Here is a 23,733-nt window from a genome sequence, read left to right on the forward strand (position 1 = left end):
TTCGGTTCAGTCTTCATTCGGGCCCAAACGCGTTCGCTTGGCCAGCGCGCTCGTCACTCCGCCGGAGCCCTCCTCTCACCGTCGCCCCCTCGCCAACACTCTCTTGCCTTTTGAGTGTGTGCGTGCGCCTGCCTACGTGTGTGAGCAAGTGTGTGCGAGTGTGTGTGTGTGTTAACAAAATGTGATTAGCAAAAATACAAAGAAATCAGGCATTGTGGAACAAGGCATTCTGGCTGAAACAACAGTCAACGGCAACAGCAGCGCACATAAGTTAAAAAAATATAATAATAATATGCAAAAACAGAAATCTTTAAACATATACACGAAATGCGAAAATTTGCATAAAAAGCAATGCGCTGGCGCGGCAACAAAGCACGGCCGTAAAAAATAAATAACGCCAACGACAATTCTGAATTTTGTGCTTTATCGGCAACAGCAGCAACAATTAAATTAATATTGAACTACACCCAAAGTTAACAAAAGTAGCAGCCATAAAAAAAAAACACAACACAACAGCAAAACCAGCAACAACAAAAGCGGCAACAGCAACAACAACCATAAACGTTGTCTACCTTTTTTTTACCTTTTCAAGTGTTTTTGTTTTTGTTGCTGCTGCAAGAGAGATACAGATAGAGAGATCCGGAGAGCAGGAACCGCAGACAAAGAGAGCGCCAGATCGGGCTTAACTCCGACTCCGACTTCGCCCTCGACCAGTTCCAGTTACCCGAACCGAAAGATACTGATATGACCAGCTGTCTGCCAGCAGCCACAGATGCAATCCGGTGAGTTTCGCCCATTCACCGTTGCCGCATTCAAATTTCAGACTCAAAGATACAATTTGAATAATGTACCTCGGGGGCAATTGATTGGATTTCAGTTTTTTATCCATTACATGTTTAGTTATGGTTTTCAAATGAATATGATAAAGCGGATATTAGATACAATCGATAATATGCGAGCGCTTTAAAATGAATTTCACATTATTTCGATCAAAATCTCAACAAAAACTATATTGATCTATAAAGTGAGTTTGTAACTTTCAAATTTAAATTATCTTGAATTATTTTATGTAGGCTTTAAATACTTAAAAGACTTGATGCTTGATTTTATAAATTTTGTATGGTTAGGATAAATTGGTTATAATATCATGTTTTTCATATTAGATTTACAATCATAAAAAACCATCATTTGAAAAATGATATAATGTGTTATTTTTTTTAATTCTTTCTATTGATATTACATTTAAATCCATATAAATACATGCATAACCAATGGAAAATTCCGTTGACTTCAAAGATATTTATTATTTATTTCAAAACAAGATATTTCATGTTGTTATTTCCCCAGTTGTGCAGGTAAAAGGTTAACCAGGTAGCAACCCTAGAGAATTGGCAATCGCAGGCTTCGCAAAACCCATTAAGAACTGCCAAAAACAAATGGTACAGCAATAGTAGTGGTGATATTTGTATATATTTTCGTGTGAGCCTCTTGTTGTTGTGCTAATTCGCAGCAATTTCTTCGTTCGCGGCCTTTTCATTAATAAGTTTCACGCGCCGCTCATTTTTCAACATACCCTCACTCCTGTCCCCGAAGCACCTCGTCTCTGGATCGGATTACCGTGTTGATGTTGTCTTTACTTTTCGCAGTCCCCAAATACTGGCAAGGCGGGAAGGGGAACGAATAAGTTATTCATTTTTTGCTAATTCGTACATGTGGTAGGTTTTTGGCTTTCAGTGGGGTAGATAACATAATTTAACTGGTGATGCAATGCACTCAAAGAATTGGCTAAGAACGTTGATGATTGATTGGCAATTTTCATTGTATTTAAATAATTTTGTTAATTTTTCGAAAAAACATCAGAGGTACTACCGATATCGAGAATAAAACTTGTCGAACATTATAGCAGTCAGATTGATATTAATTTAGTATCAATTACCGCTGAGTTGGTATCTTTTTATTTGACTTAAGGGCTATTATTTGTTTGTGCTTCGATATATATTTAAATTAAGTTTGTGTGAATTCAGATGGGTAACTCTCATTTGAATTGATATTTCTTCGTATTGATGTACACTTTTATGTAAATGAAAGAGATATCTTATTCCCATTACCTTTCGTGCACCCTTGATTAAAGTTTAGATCATATAAACTCGATTACTCCACTCTTAACCCTCACTTACCAATAATTAGCGATGACATCTGCAACCCAGATTTCAGGCTCCAGACAAATATATTATCAATCGGAGCCATCCAAGCCACCCAATGTTACAATGACTGTCTGCGCATGCGTAGGGTAGGCAGAAACAGAAACGGATTGTTAGAGGTGGTGAGTGGAAAACGAGTTTTCCATCAGCGACTAATACTAGTTATGTTTTGCGACTGCCCGCCGCCAAAAACTCCTTTCCCTCCGCCGCCGGGCAGACTTTGAACCGACGTGTAATTGCAGTCGCAAGTTGCAAGTTGCAGGTTGCAGGTTGCGAGTTGCCAGTGGCAGGCTGCCGAGACACTTGACGCTCCTCCTCCGGGCACCTTAGCCAGGTATGACAATGGAATGCACAAACAAGAACCAAACACTTGCCAAGCACGCAATGCGACTCGGCTTCGGAAAAGCGGAATGTCCGCTGGATCAGAATACGTATACGTCCAGTGTGACGGTTATGTGAGCCGGCCGCCCGGTTCGCGGAAGCGCCCAACAAGGAGACTTGGAGGCCTTGCCACTTGGTCGGTTGGTCCAGCCCTGGCCAAAAGGTAGGGTTACTCATAGCGAAGCATCTCGGCTTTGTTTCCATCGCAAAATTGAGTCATTCGCACGCTCTTATGAAACACAGACAGACTTCTGTAAATCGAACAGCGATCTTGTCACGTTCAAGATCTACAAAATGCGTGCATATCTTGCTCACTCTCAGAATATTAGGCAGGTTTGCATCATCAGGTATTACACATTTCATAAAACCGGGCTTAAAATGTCTTTTGACTTTCTAACAAATTGTTCTTTAAGATATTTGGGATATTTTAGTTTATTTTTCTGTTATTTTTAGAAAACTTAAATTTCAGTTTTCGGAATAGATTCTATAGTTTAGTAATTCTAAAATATTTTGGCAATGAAGAAAACGTTAAGCACTTAAGGAATTTGTTTTAGAGATCTTAATAGGCCAGTTGTCTTGACTTGGAATATTTATATTTTGTGATTTGTATAAGACTAATGTTAAAGCTATTTTGTTTCAATTATATTGTTGAGTCACCATGTTTGTAATGGTAAATTTACATAAAAATTATAGACTCCAAATCCTTGTTTGAGTCGAAGAAGTTGGACTGTAATAAAGAGGCTTAACGAACTGATATATTTAGTGGCTGTGTTCATTCCATTTCTGAACTCTGCCATTTTGTGGAGCAATGCAAATAGAATCTAAGCGGAGAGTTATGGGTCTTTGAATTTTGGCACAGCCTTTGTTTCCACTCTGTCTCCGAAATCTGGAGACCACGGAGCCCCCATAGCCCCCGTCCCTGCCCCTCTTCTCGGGTCTCGGGTCCGGGGCTTCGTGTGTATTAACCTGCCGCACCGGTTTCGGTTTATGTTTTAGCCAACGCCATCATCCATTACTTATACCCGAACCCGTACCCGTACCCCTACCCGTAACCCTGCCCGTCCATATGTGTGTTTCTATTTCTCTTTTAATTTTCTCTCGGGCGCTCAAAGTTGCTGCTGCTGCTGCTGCGACTTGTTGCTGCTTCTTTATTTATTTTTTAACCAGTTTTTCTGTTTGTTGTTGGTGTTGCAACCTGAGCGCGAATGAGCCATAAATAACAACAACCACAGCAGCCCAGTCGCTGTCTTCAGTCTTCTGTCCCGGTTTCCAGGAAGCAAATGTCTGTCCGTCGGTTTGTCCGTCGGTTAGTCCGTCCGTCAGTCCGCTTGTCCGCCTGTGGAGAGGCCCGAACACAAGCCCAAGCCCCAGCCCAAAGCCAAACCAAACCGTCTGCAATTCGCGTGCAGAGCCGCTGCCTCTTTCCTCTTGCCTCTGTGGATTATGCAACTCTTGGTTTTGGTTTTGGGTTTTTATTTGAAAATTTAATAACCCGGGCGTTGGCGTTGGCGTCTGCTTCCTTGATGGTGTGACAGCAGCGGAAAATGACTTTTCTGCCAGCTTTTTGGCGCCCACTCATTTGGCCAGCCAGCAAATTCCCCGGTTGATCCGCTAAGTCGCGGCTAATCCCTTGCCGGAATTTTGCGCATCTAATCAAAAGACCCTGTTGCCCGCTGCATTCCACGAATGTCCAAAGAAGTCGATTGCAAGTTGGCCAAGAATTTACCGGGCTATCAGCGGTACACACAAGCGGCCAAGTGCAAGTGGGTAAACACAAACACGGGAAACCCCACGGAAAACAGAGAAGAACAGAATCATTTCGCGGAATTGTTGCCTGGCCATACGGTGCAGATTTTTGGGTAAACAAACTAGCCTGGGCAATTAATGTGGGCCAAAGCCTGTACTCATTGCCAATTATTTGAAGGTTCCATAAAGATATTCGACCCATATTCGGGTGTCATAAAGATAGGTGTTATAGCGAATCGTAATTCGCGCGGATTTCTGGTATCTCAAAGTCTATTGTCAAGTACTTTTATATAAACATCAGTCTGAGCAAGGGCATCTCGCCGAGAGTTCCTAAGATAAGCATCGAAGCAATGCAACAAGTATTTAGTGTCCGCGGAATATCTATATTTATACAACTATATATATGCACTTTCGGGGAACCCGAGAATAGAACCGCTCTGGAACTCTACTCGCGGACTAGTTCGCATTTGCAACTGCCCGGCGATAAGATAAAAAAGTGGCTGCCAGAGGCGCCTGAACTTTGGCAATGGGCCAATTCCAAACATGGCAGTGAAAAAATGCAGAGACTAAAATAAACAAATACACCCGACTAATTCTCAAATGATATAAGTAGTTCCATGCATTCCAATGGGGTATGAGATCTTCTGTTCGAGGTTCTACCAAAACAAATATATTATCAAATTATTTGGTAGTTTTCTTATGAAACAAGATAAAATAAATTTTTATTTTTTCAATGAAATATCTCGTTTGATATTTTATAGCTGCCCCAGATGATGAAAATTAAACAATCCTGATTGGGAGAATTCTTCAAGATGCACGAACTCTTCAACAAAGTGCTTGCCAAGCGCGATCTCTCCCGAGCCGGAGATCTTTTCTCCGTGCCGGATGCAGATATTGTAGACGATATCACGGAGGTGGTAGGTTATCCCTTAATATTATCTCTAAATCGAAATACATTTTGGTGTTTTTAAAAAGCTCTCCGAGATTAGTCCCATCATTTCGCATGCGGACTATGTGAAGAACAACAATGACCAGAGCGTGGTGGAGATCTGTGTGACTCGAGTGCTCTCTTGCATCCGGGAAACGCGTACTGCGGAGCGGTACTGTGCTGCTCTGGTGGATCTTCTGAAGACCTGCCTGCTGTGGAACCTCCAACCCTCGGGAACCACCAAGGAAGAGCCACCCCACGCCAAGATTGCCGCCGATATCATCTCTAGCATTTTTCTGGTAAGATAAAGGTTTATCATAAAATTCTTTATTTATTTATTAGGTAGATTACATTTATTTTATTAATATTATTTTCTATAACCTTCAGAACTATGACAAAAAAGAACTGATGAAAATAGCCCTTCCCGTTGCCGTGCAGTTCCTTCCGAAAGGAAATCGTGAGCTGTCAAGGAATCTGGCCAGTTACATATCGCTGGCGGCCATTGATCACGCCTGCCTTCTGAGTCCCCATACGGATTCCGTCATGGAGTCGATCCTGTCCGGAAACTATGGTCTCCTCCGAGTGCTTTCGCAGGTGTACGAGGTGGCTCCGGAGGCGGTGACGCCACATGCCCCACTTCTGATGCCCCTGCTGCCGCAATGTGATCCCCAGGAGAGGATGGCGGTGTTTCAGTTGTACCTTTTGATTGTGCAGAAGTCGCCGGAGGTCCTTGAATCGTGCGTTCCACAGCTATGTGGCTTCCTGCTCGACAGCGACACCTCCAGCATAACCATGCAGATCTTGCTGAAGCTTTCACAGCATTCGCCCAATCTTCTCGTCGATCACTTCGAGCAATTGCAACTGGCGGCCAAGACGAATCCGGGAACCATTCCACTTTGTGCCCAGATCATGACCACTGCTGGAATCGGGAGCAAGGAGACGGCTCAGCAGGCCCTGGACTTTGTCCTGGAGCACCTGCCCACCCAGGCACTCCTGCAGCAGGAGGCCACTCGCCTCTGCTCCGCCTATCCGGTTTTATTCACCGACAAGGTCCTGGCCTGTGTGAGGCAGAAGAACGCTGCCCTCAGCTCTCAACAGGATGTGGTGGGAAGTGCCTTGGGAAACAAGACCTCCGGTGGTATCACCATTGTTAGCTTGAACAGCACCAGTCCCAGTCCGCCGCTAAAGCCAGGTAAGATACATTCTGAGGTTATGAACTACTTATTAATAAATTTAAATATGTTTTTAATAGCTCCCATTGCCGCTCCCTCCATCAATACCGCGATCATCCAGCCGGCCAGCGTAGCCAATGCCAGTGCCACGCCCACAGCACCTCCCGCCTCCGTTTCAGCGCCCATTGCCACCTCCACGCCCGTGTCCGCTGCCACGCCCACTCCCCAGCATGCGGGCTACACGCGGCGGGTGAAACTGGGGGATTCTCGGAGCACGGGTCGCCTGCATCCCGCCAGCAACACGCACCGGAGTGTGACCCGGTTGAATGTGGCCACTGGGTCAGTGGGAGGACTCCACAAGAGCATGACCCGGCTGAGCAACTCGCAGATTAATCAGCAACCAGGAGGTAGCTCTAATGGGAATGTGGTAGTCCAATCGGGTGCCACACCGAAGACACCCAGTGCCTTCAGCAATCCGCCCGTGACACCAGTGCCGCCTCTCAGCAACAACGTGGTCATCACTGGACACAACCGACATGGCATACCCGTGACCTCCGGCGGAGTGACTGTGACCACTTCGCCCTCGAAGGTGCGACCCCACTCCCAGGGACCCTCCACGCTGCTCAACTCGAGCACGGTGCTGATGAAGTACAGCACGGATGCACTGAATCAGTCGGTGGGCTCGATCTCCATACCACAGTCCTCGACGGCGGCCAGTTTGCAGCCGACGCAGACGCAGAATGCGGTATCCGTGCACCATGCCTCGCCAGCGCTGCCCCAATCCTCCAGCAATGGCCACGCCAAGTCGGTGATGAAGCTGCCTGTCAACGGAAATGTAAGGATATACCTTCTAAAAATCTAAAGAATATTTATAAATTATAAAAAACTCGAATTCCAGAGCGAAGTGGTTGTCTCGGGACCCACCACCAATGTGGCCCCTCGGCGCAGCGATAATACCAGCAGGACCTTGCTGAACGCCAACAGTGTGATGGACCAGCGGATGAGCACCTTCGAGCCATACCAGATCATGCGGGATCCCGTTCAGCAATTCTGCGAGAAGAACTTCAATTCGATCAAGTCCTATATGGACGAGGTATCGCAGCACCTGCCGCCGCCTACACGGTGCAGCATCGAGGGTAAGTCCTTGAAGGTCCTTTTCCCTCAATCTCTAACTCCTCTCCCCCAACCATCCCCCACATAAAAACACTCAAACACCCCACACACAAACACATCACACAGTTTCCAATGAATTCGCAGAACGTCGGACCAAGAAGGTGGCCAAACTGCACTTCGCCTGCCAGATTCGAGGACCCCATTGCCTATATTCCAAAACTTGCTTCACGATGCGAACACGAAACCCTAAGACCTGGATACATATGATGTTCCTGGACTTTCAAGTGCGGCATTTTGTAAGTGCTGGTGATTTTTGAGCTAACATCAATGTTTCTAACAATTTTTAATTGTTTAGGTGAAGGAAAAGTGCGTGCTGAGCACGCGTGAGTCTGGCATTAGCAATCTCAAGAATATCTGGCAGATACTCAAGTGCGAAAACCGCAGCTTCACTGAATTGGTCACCAGTCAGTTTCCTCAGGTCAAGGTGGGTTTTTGTTTTTGAAGAAATGTTTATGATCTTGAAAAATTATTATGTATTTATTTAAAGGCTATGCAATTTTAATTTAATAAACAAATTTGGTAATCATCTTTCAGGACCGCGAGATTCTGGTGAACGAGCTGCGCCACTCGGGCTTTCTGGACGTGTTCGAGGTCTCCAAGACGGACAAGTCCAACCCGAACTGCAACGAGTTGGAGTACCAGTGGGGCTGCTTCCTGTGCAACCATCCGGATAAGGCAGTGGGCTTCCTGAACGGCAGTAATCAGCCCATGATAGAGGGTCAGCTGAAGGAGAAGAAGGGCAAGTGGCGACTTTTCAGGCGCTGGCGAACGCGATACTTCACTCTGTCCGGAGCACATTTGTCCTGCAAGGGATCTGTAAGTATATACTATATTTGATCCGAGAATGTGAAGAGTTACTAAATTCCAAAATATTCCAGAGCGGTGGGGAGAGCATCGATGTGAACCAGATACGATCGGTGAAGGTGTCGCGGGGAGCCCGCAACATTCCCAAGGCCTTCGAGATCTTCACCGCCGACCAGACCCTAATACTCAAGCCCAAGGACGGCAAGAATGCCGAGGAGTGGGTGCAGTGCCTCAGCATCGTGGTGGCCCACTCGCAGGCCCGGGACAATCCCACGGCCAAAACGAATAGCTTGCCCGCCCGCAGCATGGGCAGCAGCAAGCCCTCCTTCTAGGACTCTTCTAGGATGCGATGCCATCCTAAATCAACCCCAATGTGAGATTATTTGTAAATGTAAAGACAGAGCAACGGAAACACACAAAAGACAAACAGACAAAGGATCGGCGATCTATATATACACACCATATATATACAATATACCATTATATATCTATATATATACCTTAGGCCTACGCCCATAGACTTATCTAGCGTGTACTTACCATTTCAAGGGATTTCAAAAATTTTGCGAAATTGTTTTTTTCATTTATAGTTGATTTTTATACATATGTATTAGTTTATGCTTATTTATTGTACGTGTATTAAACAAACAGCTTGCTTTCGAACTCGAATGCTTTAGTTATTTATCAGTACGCGGGGCTTGGCTTTCACTAAACCCCCTATTTCACCTTCCACTAATGACTGAATGGCAAATTGTAGCTGCAATCTTAATTTTGGCAATGCGGCAAGGAATTGGATGTGTGCCATATCTCAAGGGATGTCAGTGGCGTTTTCTCATAAGCAAAATCTAAGCTAAATCTGCTTTGTGATTGGCTCTAAACTTTCTCAACGAATGTGGCATGATGGAGCTTTTCATTTTGAGGTGCTGCTCAACAAAGTTTAACTTAACTTTATAGTTATTTCTAATAATTTTCATAATACTTGGGAATCGAATACTTGTTAACCCATTAAATTGGACAATACGGAAAAAGATTTTGAAGACAAAAAGTATGCAGCATAGAAATTTAAAATGCTGCAGGGTAGGCTATATAAGCTAAATGCAAAAACCAACTGAAATTTATTACTAGTGGCTTAAAGAAGTCTAGTTGCTTTATGGAATGGAATGATTTGTTTAAAATATTATATCTTTTGGACGTGGTTAAAACATCTACATCTGCTGTTTCGCATAGAATTGGACGCAAACATTTTTAACTAACTACGTAAAAGTAAACAACGCTCAAGATCTAAAAGTTAACTAGACAATTAACAACAGTTTTTGACACAATTCAAGGCGTGGACACATCGCCATTGGCATTGTGATCCGTTTCATTAGTTTCGAGCAGTCGCGTCCAGTTGGCATTCGTCCTGACCACCTCGATGTCCTGTCGCAGTTGCTGGAGCGGAGGATGCAGCTCCATGGGCAGTCCGTCGTCCAGGATGCGATATACGTGCTCCAGTTGATTGGCATATATCCTAAGGCGTTCCACATTGTTGTTATCCTGATGTGGGTTTTGGACCTGCAGAACATGAGTAATATGATTAAAAATAAGGCATACATTGATGTATCATCTCACCTGGCTGCCACTGACCATTTCGAGATATCCCCTAACTCGAGGATCCTTTAGCTGCCCACCCGCCTGCCACATTTTGAGCAGATTCAGGATTCCCAGTACATCCCCCTGGTCGGAATCCTGGTTGGGAGAGAGCAGGCGCATGGGCGGGAACTCCGTGGTTGGCGACAGCTTTTTGTAGCTGCTGCATAAGGTGCTCAGCGTGCAGATGTCCTCGTTGAGACGCTGGTCAGGATTATCAGATGATGTGCAGGTGGAGATGGTGGAGAAGCAGTAGCGTGGTTACTTTAGTTTGGGGACTCATTTTAAACGAAATAGTGCACTTTTGAACTTGATTTGCGACTGTCGTACCATCGAGATGTCGTTTGATGATGGTCGTTTGATGATTGAGGTGATGATGATTGAAATAAAGTGAAACAAATTATATCGAAGGATCGATCGATCAACAACTACGACTACAGCAGCACAACTCAAGTAATATAAATAAGCCAGGTAATTTATTCAAAATTAAGACTACAACTAAACTAAATCAATCAAATAAAGTAAGATCGCGATCGAGATGGGTGTACAACATATGAGAATATATCTGAACGTAAACGTAAAACGATATATAGAAATGTCTTCGAAGGATGCGCAACGCAAAAGTCCACAAAAAGCTCAGTGGCGGCGATCAAATCTAAAACCTTACGTCGATCTCGTTGCGATGGCGCTGCATTTCGGCCTTGGCGCCACCAAGATCACTGCCCTTGATCATCAGCTCCTGGGTGGCATCCATGAGATCGTCCTGCAGCTTCAGGTTGACGTCCTCCAAGTCTTTTAGTTTCTCCAGCATGTCCTCCTTGTGCTGCTGCAGTTTGTTCCTATAACAGATCATTTGTTAATAAGTTTTCAATCATTTAAAGATCAGATGTAAACTGACTTATCAACTATCAATTGCTGTATGCAGTTGTCGTTGTCCAGCTGAACCAGTCTCAAAACCTTGAGCAATTTGGTCACCAGGGTGTCCACCTCGATCACCTGGTCCACCACAGCCTGTGCGGTGCTATATTCCATAAGCGAGGGCAATTCCGCCAGCTCCGCCAGAGAATCATGGCAACTCAGCTCCTCCGTGTTGCACTGATCGCGGGGACTGAAATAAAATGAAGGTTATATTTTCATATCTTATAAGGAATCCCCCTTAGTAACTCACTTCATGGGCATGCCGTTGATCTTGTGCATATGCAGCTCCATTTGCTGGCGATTGGTGATGGCCTGGGACAACTGCTGCAGGGAGTCATCTCCTCCTGTTCCCCCATTTAGATTGTTCTGATGGCTACATTGACTGATCAGCTCCGTGGGCAGCTCTATCTGGGAGATCATCCCCGTGCAGGAGGAAACCATGTTGTGCGAATGCGAGTCCGGGTGAACCACATCCTCCAACACGTTGTCCATCATCAGCAGGCAGGGTTCCGTTTCGGAGTCCAGCATTTCCGTGGAATCGGAATCGTCTAATCAAGATAATAAAAGTAATATTAATTTCAAAATTTCTTTATCACTTATAACAGCAATACCTCCATTTCCATGAGGCTCATGACTGGTAGTGCCTGTGATAACTACTTGAGCTGATCCCGAGCCTACTCCATTCCTCTTTCCCGCCTGACGGAGGGACAGTCTTTTCCCGGAATGGGTGGTGGCCTGGCGAATGGCACCGATGACAGCGGCAATGAAAGACTGGTTGCGCTGCGGGGATAAGGAGCCATCGCTAGCCAGGACCAGGGTGTGGATGGCATCACCAGTGGCTGCAGGACAGATGGGAAGGTCCAGGCCATTGGGCCGCTGGCCGTTCTGAACCTGCTCCGATTCCGCCTGGAAGCGAATGTCCTGGAAAATCAAAATGTATTAGCTAATTGTTAAGAATACTATATATATCACAAAACCCACCTCCAAGTCCTGCTCGGAAATACTGTAGGAGTAGACCAGCTGCTCCACTAGACCATCCAATCGGGAGTGCAGTCCCGAGAGGGCAGTGGATGCTCCAGCCACCGAGGCATTCTGCTGGTGGATCAGCTCCCGTGACTTGTTCTCCAGGGCGGTGAACTTGGTCTGCAGCAGGCGGTTTTCCTGGCGGCGCTGCTCATTTAGCCTCACCAAATGTCGGCACTCATCCCGCAGGACCTTTGCCTCCTCCTCGCGATTGGCCAGCTGCGATTTAACTGCCTGATAATCCGCCTCCAGATCTCGCAGAGCATCGCACTGGGCGGCCTTCTCGTGCTGCAGGAAATCCTGCAGCTCACTGGACTCCAGTTCGATGGCGGCTTTCTCCTGGATTAGCAGCTGCTGCGTGGCCAGGGATCTTCTCATTTCTTGCTGCAGGGCGCGGCACATGGCCCTCAGCTGGCCGATCTCCTGCTGACGCTCGAAGAGCTCATGGCCACTGATCTGGATTTGGGACTCCAGCATGAGCAGGCTGTCGTGGCCACTGCCATCGCCACTGTCCTCCGATGTGGGTGTTCCCGCACTGGCACTGACCACCCGTGCCAGCTCCAGCATGCCCATCACCCGTTCCGTGTTCAAGTGCAGCTCCTGCTGCATGGCCAGCTTCTCCTCCCGCTCCCGCTGCAGTTTCGCGCTCAGTTGACGCACCTCCTGACGCAGTTGTTCCAGCTCGAAGTCCCTCTGGTCGGGTTCCGCTTGGGTGCTTTGATGGCGCTGCTCCACGGCGTCCAGGGCACGAGTTTGCAGTAGACCGCCGCCCAGGACTTGCTCCAAATCTTCGCTGGTCAGTGCTGTTTGCACGGCGGTCTCGTGATAGATTCGTGTCCTGGGAGTCGCTGTCTGAGGTCTCCTTAGGGAGTTGACCTTGGCTGTGGCCGGCGCCAAGCTTCTGCGAGTCGTGGGCACCACCATCACCGAGGAGGTCATGCGGGCATCAACGATAGCGGCCCGGCTGATGGAGTTGCTCCTGGACAGGCGCCCCCCAGTGAGATCCTCCACGGACTGCTGTTTCCGGCGACGGGGTAGGGTTCCTCCAGGCGCGGGACTTCCTCGCATTCGATTTGCCGTCACCTCTGGGGTCACTGACATCCCGCGTCGAGCTGCTCCCCGATTCGCCGGCCAGCGACCATCGTCTGAGGGGGTTCCCGGGGTCCTGGCGCGACTCAGGGAGGGAGTTCTCTGCACCTGCGAGAGCCGCTGGACAGACTGCGCTCGATTCAGGGCATTGGGCAGGGTATCCGGTTTCTGGGGGCGTGCCAGGCGGGTCGAAGTGGGCGTGAGCGTGGAACTGGGCACTCGAAAGGAGGAGGAGGTCGACAGGCGTGACTTGTCCCTGGGCGTTGAGGGAGTGGCCGGTGCTCCTGGCGCCAAACTGTTTCTGGGCAGGCTTTCCGCTCTCTTAAGGTTGGCCACTCTACCACGCAGCTGATCTTTGGCAGGAGTTCCCGTTGGCTCCGGCTCGAACATGGCCACTTTCTTCTTCACGGAACCCGTTCTCCTGGGAGGTGATGTCTTTTCACTGCCCGTTTCACTGGGCGCCTGTGGCACCGTGGTCACCTTCAGCTCGCAGCTGTCGTAGATCTCCTCCAGGCCATTGCTGCTGGTGTAGCCGCCACTGGTGCTGCTCAGTCCACGCTGCAAGGTGACTCGGGAGTGGCAACAACTGGCCACATCAAGACCACTGTCGCTGCCATCGCAATTGCTGGGGGTCACCACCGACTCACTCAGCTCCAAGCTGCTCATGCCCACAACCAGCTGCTCCTCCAGGCAGACCACTTGCGGCTGTTCCTCCGGTTGCGATGCCATCTCGAAGAGAGTGGCGGACATGGCCGGGCACTCTAGTCCACTGAGGATATAATAAAAGAGAAAATATAGGGAAATACTGTTAGTCAGAGCACTAAGGAAAATAAATGGTTTTTATATATTCATTTTAAATATTTTCAATCATTGAAATATAATAAGAGTTACGCCTTTAAAGTATTTTCACTTTTTATTGTAATCGTTTTTCCAGCATAAAGTGTTAGTTCGGTGAAAGACACCTACTTGTTTGTAATTTAAAGTTAAAAAACTTTATTTTCCGCCAATTCTTTTCTGTGCAGTGATTCACTTGGGGCGACCCACATTTCGGGAATCGTATTTTTGGGATGCTGGCATTTCGCACCGATACCGATCCCCAATTCCCGCTCCCATTCTCTCGGCATGCGACACAAACAAGTTGCATGCCACCGACCTTTTCCCGAATGCAAAAATAGGATTTTCGAGTACAATTCATTTTTTCGGTCAAGTTGCCTGGCACGCAACAGGAACAGATGGACGATGGACTGACTGACTGGGGGATTGCATCGTGACCAGGACAAATCGGGTGGCCCCCAGGCTATGATTGACTTGAACTAGTTTACAGGAGACTGACACGACACGAAATGTGCACCTGGCGACGTCCCAGCGAAGTGGGCCATCGCCTGGGTCTGTCGCAAATAAATTATGAGGAGCATTGTCTCGTGGGGTCGTCATCGGCGAAATATGCTTGAGGTTGCCAGCACACACAGCACATTTAGGTGGCTGTGGCACGTTGACCCACCTCGCAGACAGCTTTGGGCCATCATTGCGGCACTTTCCAAATTCGCATCCAATTTGGCATGCCACATTGTTGTGCCACGAGTTCGCACTCTATCATAGCCATCATCATTCTTGTTGACTCACATTGAGATTCATAAAGACCGGGTCATAGATGTTGGCTCTAATTGAAAGTGGCTTTTTAATTTCGAAGGTGAGAATGGTGCTAAGTAAAAGTATACAGTCAAATTTCATATGCGGTTATGAAAATAATAACCATTATAAATAAATTGAGCACAATGTCAATAAAAATATCGCACTCTTTTAATAATTTCGTAAAGTTAGTCTAAGAAGCAAGCTTTACAAAATTTTGGTACATTTGCATTCATAAGGGTATTATGGGTTCACCACTTGAAATTTTTAGTTTGGTACACATTTCAAGCTTGTTTGGCTTTTCATTACAGTCCCGGTTAGACACACGTTATTAGCGTCATGTTTGTTATGCGATCTCCCAGAGATTTGGGCAAATTTTGACGATTTCATCACGCTGGCGGTGAGTGCGAAGGGAGATCTTAATGAAGTTGCTCCAGTTTCCAGCAAATTGGAAATTTATTTGAAGCGAATTACCGTACAGACTTGGCCAATTGCCAACCGGTTTGGCAAGGAATGCCCTTCATCCTCCCCTCTACCTGTTACTGCTTTTTCAATTTCTCTAAAGCCAGAATGAAAGATCCTGCAAACGACCTTGTTTACGATATGTTAAAGGCTGTCTCAAGTCGTGCCCGCCACTCGGACCATGCTGGAGTTGACTTTAAAGAGACGTTACAGCCGGCTTGGCTCGTTTTCCTATGCCATCCAGACAAGACAGCCCCCCAAATGAAGACCACTCGAGAGCGCTGATGGGAAGACTCCAAGAGCCTCCTCACTGGCCCCCCAGTAGGGTGCTAAGAGGGGCGAAGCGAAGCCATAAACAGTCACATGTCCACACAGAGATACACACAAAGTATCTGCTGGATACACATTGAGCAGCAGGCGGAGAAGGGAATAGGATGGGAAATCGGGATTGGGAACGGGGACTGGGAATGAAGTTGTCGCCGCTAATCCACAAATCGATTGAAAAGCCATGGCCCTGGCAGTGAAAGATGCAAGTCTGCGGAGATGCCAGCAAAAACACGTTTCTGAAGCTGAGGCTGAGGCCTTATCGAAGTCGAGACTGTCACTATGTCGGTGCCAAGGCGCTTGGCGGAATTGTGTGAATAAACCGGAACTGACGCGGAATTTGTGCACAGAAAAAAATATATTTTGGATTTCCATCGTGTTAGATTTGTATGTTAATGTGTCTGCAACGGAACACACAACCCGAAATGTAGATAAACACTTTCATTTTTATAATTTTGAGTCATGGTTTTATCTCTATACGATGTTGCAAGATGCAACAATGTTTTGGCGAATTATAGTTCAAGGCGAAAGCTTTATAATTACATACAAGCCCACATTGCGCAGAGAATAGAAACCCTCGAGGGCGATTTCGTCACGGCACATTAACTCCAATCAATGGGTAAAGTATTCCCCTCGGAGGGGCCCACTAATTCGATTAAGGCGCTCGGCAGAGCAAGAATATATACCAAAGGCGAAGGCACCAGCGACGTCGTGATGTCGCTGACTTTGCCAAGTTAATTGCACTTAGCCGGGTTGTGTGGGGGAAATGGAAAATGGGAAAAGTTGCAAGAGATGCAAGTGCCACAAGTGCTGCGCTTAACGCTTCGCTCGGCATTAATTGCGGCGTTTGATGTCTCTGATGCGTCTGGTGGTGACTGTCAACGGTCACACACCAATCCCGCCATCTCCCAGACATCTTCCATTCATCTGGGATTAGCATCCATTCATTGAACAGAGGCAGGTCTTATCACAACGATTTCGCTGATTTAACAACCCACTCCTGGGTGAGAGTTTGGGATCGTTAAGATAAGCTGGATTAGGAAAAGGCATAGCAGTTAGTGCGGTTTTTTCCATAGCTACTATTTTTATCGGAATTTCCCAGCAGACTAAAATTGAAAGCAGAATTTCGAGATCTGCAGAATTCAGTGGCTTATCGCATCTACAACTGCGGTCAAGTCGTTTTCTGGGAACCGCTCAGCAATTTGTTCCTCAATTATGCATTTCCATACAAACAGATATATGAGTATATGTACTCCAAATCGCATGACAATTCAGAACAGAATCTGCATAAACAGTGCGTTATGCGACTATAAAACCATGTTGAATTGGTATAGTGTATTCTTTCCAAAACTATATCAAAGTAAGACTCAGGGTTTTTGATTAATGCATGTTATTCTTTAAAGAAAATTATAATGGTATGTAATAATCAACTATTTTGTCATATTTTTCCGAAACGCACTGCCTGCATATGCATATGATTATTTATGCGATCGCAGTTCCTTGGTCAGTGATTCTGCGCCATATGTTCCGTAGTTTTTTTTTCCAAATTGAAAAGGGGAAATACGAACGTTCACTTGCATAAATTTCTCCTCCCGTTTTATTCCGTCTGTTGTGGCAGTTGCATTGAAAACAATTTATTTCCCCATACAATGGGTATCTACAGCAATTTATTTTGTGTCGCAGATTGGGGCAGGGGATTAGCGGAACCCCTTTTTTCAATGCCCACTTGCTGGAACTCAAATCCCAGATACTTGCAGCTCGTAGAACTCAATTGGCAGGGCTTCTCTTTGGGAGGGAGTTAGTTCTGGCGATGGTTAATTGATATGGAACCGGGTGTTATGGGATACCCACGTTCTTTGTAACTGTCGAACAGGTGGTCGTGCGTGGGCGATTGCCACGCCCCGGAGAAGTGGGTCCACTCCCCGAAAACCGTTTTGTTGTTTGTCAAAGCACTTCCTGTGCTGCCAGCGATCCACGAAACTCAAATGAAGTGAAACATTTGTGCCGCGAATTACAATCGAGTTGCCCCCGGTCGGTGCACACCACACCACACCCCCTTTTTTAGTTGCAGCCCGCATCTGCTGAACAGCCAAGTCCCTCATCCCCTTGCCCCACCACACCCCATAACCAAACACCATCCCCTCCGTCCCCCGATGCAGTTATAATGAGTTGCAGTTGCAAGTTGTGCGCACAGTTTTCGTCTGGGGGACGAACGTCAATTCAAAACTTCGAACACAGAGATTAAAATATATTAAAATTTGTAGTTCAAAAGCCAGTGTTGGTAAACCGAAAATAAAATATTTTCCAACTGTCAATATAGATAAGGTTTGACAAGAATTGATATTAAATTATATCAAATTTTAAAATTGAAATATCATTTCACCTATAAAATATGGAGGAGACATAATATCTTCTTTGAAGTTGTTTGAGTCTACAATTAAATCTTTAAAAAATCAATATGAAATACAAGAAAAAATTTATTTTTTAATAATTTTAAAAAGATTTTTGGAAAAGTACCCTTAGATAGGTATATGTTCTTAGAATACCATGATTTTTGTTTTTACTAAAATTAGATTATAGATGTAACATTAATTTTTTTTTCACAGTGCAGAGTTTATTATTCGGAGAAGGGGCAGGAGTCATGACAGTGGGCAGTGGGGGAAGTCGAAGAACTTTCCGACTCTTCCGGGTTCTTTCCCTCTATCTGGCTTCGCCTATATTTTGGTGTTTTCGTTCCGTATTGCACCTGCCGACTTATCGCGCATTATGCACACAGAGCGGACCAGAAAATTGTAAGCATGATTTTCTAATTCTTAGCCGATTCCCCTGTCTCTGCTTGGCGGCTTTGCTTTTCTTCATTTTTTCTGTTCAAAACAGTTTCAATTTGTTTTTGGGGCTAACTCCCGCTAGACTGTGCGAGTGTTTGGGGTATCAAAGAAACAAGAACTGAAACCGAAAAGAGGCGGGGTATTAAAACCTGGTGGCGGGAGGGGCGTGGCTGGGCCTTATAGCGGTGGCAGCTGGCTATCACGAACATAGCTTTTGGGGATCGGGAATATTGGGTAACGGGAACGGGCTCACTGGGCATTGGGGATTGGGGATTGGGCATTGGATCTGATATTGGGCAACAATAATACGAGTAGTCGGCATTGCAGGAAGAAGCGGCCGACTGGATCGCTCATCGCTTTTGAAGTTTTTAACGTTTGCCTCTGGTGTGTGTTGTTGTTGATTTAAACGCCGATGTTGCTTTCATTGTTGTTGTTTTGTTTAGTGCCGTAAACTATAAACAATTTTTGGCGGCTTCTCAGTCAACGGCAACGGCACGCAAAAGTTTCGCTTTGCATTTGCTGGAAAGTTTTTTTCGAAAAGCAGATTGGGCAATAGTGAAAAGTAGGCAACTCCCAAGAGCTTGAAAATGCTTCACATTCTGAGGATTACACTGGACTACAAAAATATTTAAGCTGACAACCGTAAGTAATATAAATCCTTTTTCTAATCTTTATTATATATACCACAATCTTTGTATTTATAATTCTCGAGGAGATTATCATATTTTCATGGTTATCAGAAATATGTACCATGTACATTCGATTTATATTAGGAGTCTTCATATCTCGAATCTCCTTTTGCATTGCAAAGACCGCATTAATCATGTTTCCCGCCATTCTATAAATATCTTTTATTAGGCAACCAGCGATTGAAATGTACTCCGCCAATGGAGTCTTTTGTGACAAATGTGCCGCACTTGATTTGTTTTTGAGATGTGCGGAACTGCTGAGGGCGGAATATAGTGCGTTGGCCTGGTCCGAATGCGAACCGGAATAGACCGGCGTAGACCGGAATGAAATGAAATGGTGATGGTGACTAGTACTTCTCTTACCCATTATCCCACTCGCCACTGCAGCGCTCTCTTTGTGAAACTCTCCGGCTTAATTAACAACTCATTGCGTTGGCAATTACGCCAACTACTAAAATTATTTGTCATATGACGGAGAAAGTCGGGATTGCGGCTGCGGTCCGATCTCCATCGCAATGTTCGGATACTTGGCCTATGGCAACTTGGTCTCTTAACAGTTTGGATATCAAGAAAATGGCTCTTTACGACATGCCATAATACACATAGTTTTCATACCATTGCGAGTAAAAACAATGAGTGGTGTACTTCACGGTCCGAGGAGTTTTTCAGCGGCATGCGCCACACGACACTCTCCGCCGCCAAAAGTGGGGAAAAACTGGTGGCGGGAGGTGGGCGAAAAGCGGTCTTGACCATTGACCAGCGCCGCTCAGAGTTGAGCTTGACTGGAGGCAATCTATAAACCCGAGGCAGCCACACAGTGAAAAAATCTAGCATATGTTATATATCAGAAAAAACATTTTCTAATTTCTTATTTAAAAGAAAAAAATCCTAAATTTGAGCCACATTTCTGTAGAATTTACGAGTTACCCGATAATAATATTTGTTTGCTATCATTAAGATAAATTCCCGATATGATAACAATATATTTTTGGAACCAAACAAATAAAAAGAACGCATTGATGACATTTTGCTGTGGTATCTTTTTCCTATATCTGACTTAGTTTTATTCCTATACCTTAGATATTTTCTACCAGTGCACAAATAGCCGAAAGCGGCACAGACAAAGCGAGTGAAAAGCATCTGGAGACGCCTGAAAGTCTCGCCTGAGAGCCTCGCTCATTGTCAACGCGTGTCTCGAGAGCTTTGGCAAGGTTCCAGGCAGGGTTCCAGAACCGTTCTCCAAGGCAGAACCCTCTGAAACGCAATAACCGAATGCCCATTGTCTGGGGTAAGACGAGCTGAGGCTGCAGCCTGAATTCTGCTCTGTTTGCCCTCGTTTATCGTGTTTCAAGGGCTGCCAAATCAAAAACCAAGCAAATCTGGCCATTCAACTGACCTTGAAAACCACCCAGACATGTGTTCGTATCTGAGTCCCCATTACTGATTATAAACAATGCAAAATTTGGACAAGTTTCAAGGGGCAGAGAGAATGTTGCTCAAAAAAAAAAAACAGGCTCGAATCAGAAAGCTGCTAAATATCGCACACTTTAAAAACTTGTTTATCATAAATTAATTCCATTGTTATTGGGAGGCCCGCTAATCGGACATTTATATGCCGGCTATCAGGGGAAATACGCTGGAAATGCACTGCTTATCTTGAGGGAGTGGGGAAGCCAAAGTGGTAAGAGTGCTAAAACTGGAAGGTGCTGATAAGTCGATCGGGCGAAAGGCGTGTGGGAAAGCGAAATGTGTCACACGATGTGTGAGGAAAGCACAAGAACGGAGGCTTGTTTCTTACGACTCTCAGCGGAAACTGCATTAATTGAAGCTTAATTAGCGTTTTCCTGAACTCACTCTCCATTATACCAACCCCTCCCCCACTCCAAGTAACAAATTGTCGCATTATGGAGTAACGGTTGCAATGTCCGCTGCTCCATCAATCGAGGCTTATGAATATGGTAAACGCCACTTAAATGGGCCGGAATACACAAGAAAAAAAGACCATACCTGAATTGAAAATTAACTCTATAAAATTAATAATACTTTAAATGTTGCACAAAACAACGAATGGATTTAACTAAAGATTATAATCTTTAAACTAATTTGTTCACAAAAAGTGTAATGGCTATCATTACTCGTAAGAAAAAGGAAACTCATTCGATTTTTGCTGAACGTTTTTGTTGTATCTTAAAAGCGAACACGTCATGTTGGCCCCCATTTCGGAGCATAACTTTTTGCAGTGATTTAAGTTGTGACTGTTTGACTGACTGACTGAATGACGGACTGACATTAAATTGCACTCTTCCTGATTGCTCCGTCGCTTCAAAATCGATTATCGCCGAAGTCATGCAACTGAAATTATATTCATCGCTTGCCACAAGCATATACATACAAAGTTAACGCTGCATAATGAATCGGGCGACGTGGCTAGGATACAAAGTCCGGTAGCCCCAAGACGGGTCGGTCCTGACCTTTTTAACTTCAGCTAAAAACCAAAGCCACACGACGCCAAGACATGAGGCTTGCCACCTCTGACCCACCACAACCACCCCCTCAACCAACCGACAATGTGGTTTCAACTTAAGACGCAGCTCATATTCGATAACCACTTTCTACCCGCCAAAGACTTACGGTGGGTATTCAATAAGATGGACTACCATCTGGATTATAGCCATTTCGGTATAAGTTCCATACTCCTCTGGATTAAAAAAAATATTCATAATAATCCATGTTACAGAGATTTTGTAATGATCTAAGATATAAAAACGATAATTCTTTAAATAAAAAAATTTCTGTTATCACAACATGATAACAAAATATGATATTCTTATTTTACAATGATGAGGAAAGGGTAAAAATATTTTCTAAGACCCAAAAAAATTTTAAATGAAAGATCTTTAAACCATTTGATTTTTTGTAAGGCGTTTCGGGGAGTTGTAATATAGTATGAAATTTGATTTTGATCTGCAGCCTATAAATGATCGTCTTAGTGGTGTTCTACTGTAGTTACTCACCCACGGAGTTGGAGTTTAAGGAGAAAAACTGTGCCAGCGGTTGAGGCTGCTGGAGTTTAGTTCGTTGATTCGCTCGTTCGCTGTTTTGTTTGTTTGTTTGTTTGTTTGTCGAGTTGTTGTTTCTGCTGCTCAGTTGTTGTTCCTTTGGTGGGCGACGATGGAAATGTCAGAGGGTCGCGGCATTACGGCCTCCCAGGGCATTCTCTTTTCGGATTTGTTATTTTCCAACGCTGCCTGATAATTCTATTATTGCTCTCGCTCTCTTGGGGGGAGTGCAAAATAATGGATGGCAATTCGCGGACGGAAATTTGCGAATTTAGCGAGTCGTTTCAATTTTGTGCAAATTGAATGCACAAACACGGCGAAAGAGGGAGAGAAATTATCACCGGTGTTCTTGTTCCCACTCTCTCCCACACGCACACACACACACACAGGCTTTTTTTTCGTGACAGCTGCAACAGTGATCACTCAAGGACTCGAAATCGTCCTTTTCTGCCTTGCGTCCCCTCTCTCTTTGTTCACTTCCTTTTGTTGTTCCGTTTACCTAACCCAACGGTTTACTTGTATTGCCAGGACTCGCACATATACACACACATATATACACAACACTAGCGCACTGCAGCTGAGCTCAAAAGGAAAAATCGATGATGAATCTGCGAATTAAAAGTCCATGCCGCAACATCGATTAATTTGCCGCAAATGCCAGTCTGTCGTTTTAATTTAGTTTTCAGCCTTGTTTTTTTTGCAGCTTGAGAGCTAAAAGACCGCAAGGCTTCGGAGGAAAACCCGTTCCGCGCGCAGGAAAGTCGGAAAAACGAAAATCGAAAAGCGGCTGGTTAAGGAAACGCGCCCACTCACGAAAAACAACAAGTTTAAATAATATTTAAATCGATAAATATGTTCACTAAATTAGAATATACATGGCTATACTTCTTTTAAATGTCCATATTTCTGTTGATTTGCAAAAGGCGAAAAAAACTCACTATCACGACGATTTCCTTTTCTGTTCGTCCGAAAAATTTTGGTTCAAATGCCGCAACTCCGCAGGCTTTAAAGAAATATTGATGTTTCTTTAAAATTATCTTTAATAGGAACCGAAAACAGCGCGCGCTGCAGCGCTCTCTCGAAAAATTACAGAGAGAACTGGGTGCTGGTTGCTTATATAGATTTTTGAATCTTTAGAGAAACCGAAGAAATGTAACGAAAAAATACCAAATCGGGCATTCTCTCTCACCCTGTTAACTGTCTGGTATATCTCACTGTAAACTCCCACCCGCTGTTAAATGTATCTGCTTGCTGAAAAAGTATCTTTTAGTGGTAATTCAATTGTTTTATTTTTATCCGCTTTGCGAAGAGGTGATATCAGAATTCTTTCAGATATGAAATATAAACTCATTCTCAAATTTCTTAAAATGTTGGGTAAAGACAAAAAGAAACCGGTTCTCTAAGGTAGCATTCTTGGCGGGCACTTTTCAAACCCAAATTTAAAAATACCAGAAAAATGTCAGATTTTATACGGCCCTATCTTATACGTTATGTTATACGTATTAGCCAAGTTCCTGTAAATTTTTGTACAATTTTCTAAGTAATAAAACTATGTTAAATTTATAAATTTTTTTAAATGTATGCACATTGCTTATAAATGGCATTTCTTAATCCATTTTTATAAAATGTTTTAAAATTGATGAAAACGTCTTATGTTTATAAAATATTTTTAAATATT

At 44.8% G+C, this 23,733-nt stretch overlaps 2 protein-coding genes across 5 annotated transcripts; one reads left to right on the plus strand and one right to left on the minus strand.

The window, feature by feature from the left end:
* On the plus strand, window positions 1–9,068 carry melt (ventricular zone expressed PH domain-containing protein melted). 2 transcript variants are annotated; one of them, XM_017069254.4, is made up of 10 exons: window positions 1–782; window positions 5,090–5,245; window positions 5,304–5,555; window positions 5,644–6,448; window positions 6,509–7,263; window positions 7,327–7,564; window positions 7,686–7,837; window positions 7,897–8,025; window positions 8,136–8,417; window positions 8,480–9,068. In XM_017069254.4, exons 2-10 carry the CDS (start codon window positions 5,141–5,143, stop codon window positions 8,735–8,737), a joined length of 2,976 nt encoding a protein of 991 aa, XP_016924743.4. In that variant the 5' UTR covers window positions 1–782; window positions 5,090–5,140; the 3' UTR covers window positions 8,738–9,068. The 2 variants fall into 2 exon arrangements, with proteins under 2 accessions (XP_016924743.4, XP_016924742.4); XM_017069253.4 differs by having other exon boundaries at window positions 2–782; window positions 7,668–7,837.
* Window positions 8,996–23,131, minus strand: corn (microtubule-binding protein cornetto). Of its 3 annotated transcripts, none has more exons than XM_036814848.3 (8): window positions 22,011–23,131; window positions 11,934–13,833; window positions 11,564–11,873; window positions 11,203–11,500; window positions 10,933–11,142; window positions 10,702–10,873; window positions 10,032–10,238; window positions 8,996–9,959 (listed from the first exon to the last, which is right to left on the minus strand). In XM_036814848.3, the coding sequence occupies exons 2-8, from the start codon at window positions 13,812–13,814 to the stop codon at window positions 9,729–9,731; spliced, it is 3,309 nt and encodes a 1,102-aa protein (XP_036670743.3). In that variant the 5' UTR covers window positions 13,815–13,833; window positions 22,011–23,131; the 3' UTR covers window positions 8,996–9,728. The 3 variants fall into 3 exon arrangements, with proteins under 3 accessions (XP_036670743.3, XP_036670742.3, XP_065720179.2); XM_036814847.3 differs by having other exon boundaries at window positions 10,017–10,238; window positions 22,011–23,130; XM_065864107.2 differs by lacking the exons at window positions 8,996–9,959; window positions 10,032–10,238 and adding an exon at window positions 10,299–10,355 and having other exon boundaries at window positions 22,011–23,129.
* Window positions 23,132–23,733: the final 602 nt, after the last annotated feature.

The sequence above is a fragment of the Drosophila suzukii genome, chromosome 3, assembly GCF_043229965.1.
Source record: "Drosophila suzukii chromosome 3, CBGP_Dsuzu_IsoJpt1.0, whole genome shotgun sequence".
Lineage (NCBI taxonomy): Eukaryota > Metazoa > Arthropoda > Insecta > Diptera > Drosophilidae > Drosophila > Drosophila suzukii.

Coding starts and splice junctions, on each gene's coding strand:
- melt (XM_017069253.4), top strand. CDS start 5,141: ATGCACGAACTCTTCAACAAAGTGCTTGCCAAGCGCGATCTCTCCCGA. Junction 7,264..7,326: donor AGCTGCCTGTCAACGGAAAT/GTAAGGATATAC, acceptor CTCGAATTCCAG/AGCGAAGTGGTTGTCTCGGG. Junction 7,565..7,667: donor TACACGGTGCAGCATCGAGG/GTAAGTCCTTGA, acceptor CACATCACACAG/TTTCCAATGAATTCGCAGAA.
- corn (XM_036814847.3), bottom strand. CDS start 13,814: ATGTCCGCCACTCTCTTCGAGATGGCATCGCAACCGGAGGAACAGCCG. Junction 11,143..11,202: donor ATCAACGGCATGCCCATGAA/GTGAGTTACTAA, acceptor ATTTTATTTCAG/TCCCCGCGATCAGTGCAACA. Junction 10,239..10,701: donor GCCATCGCAACGAGATCGAC/GTAAGGTTTTAG, acceptor AATCCTGACCAG/CGTCTCAACGAGGACATCTG.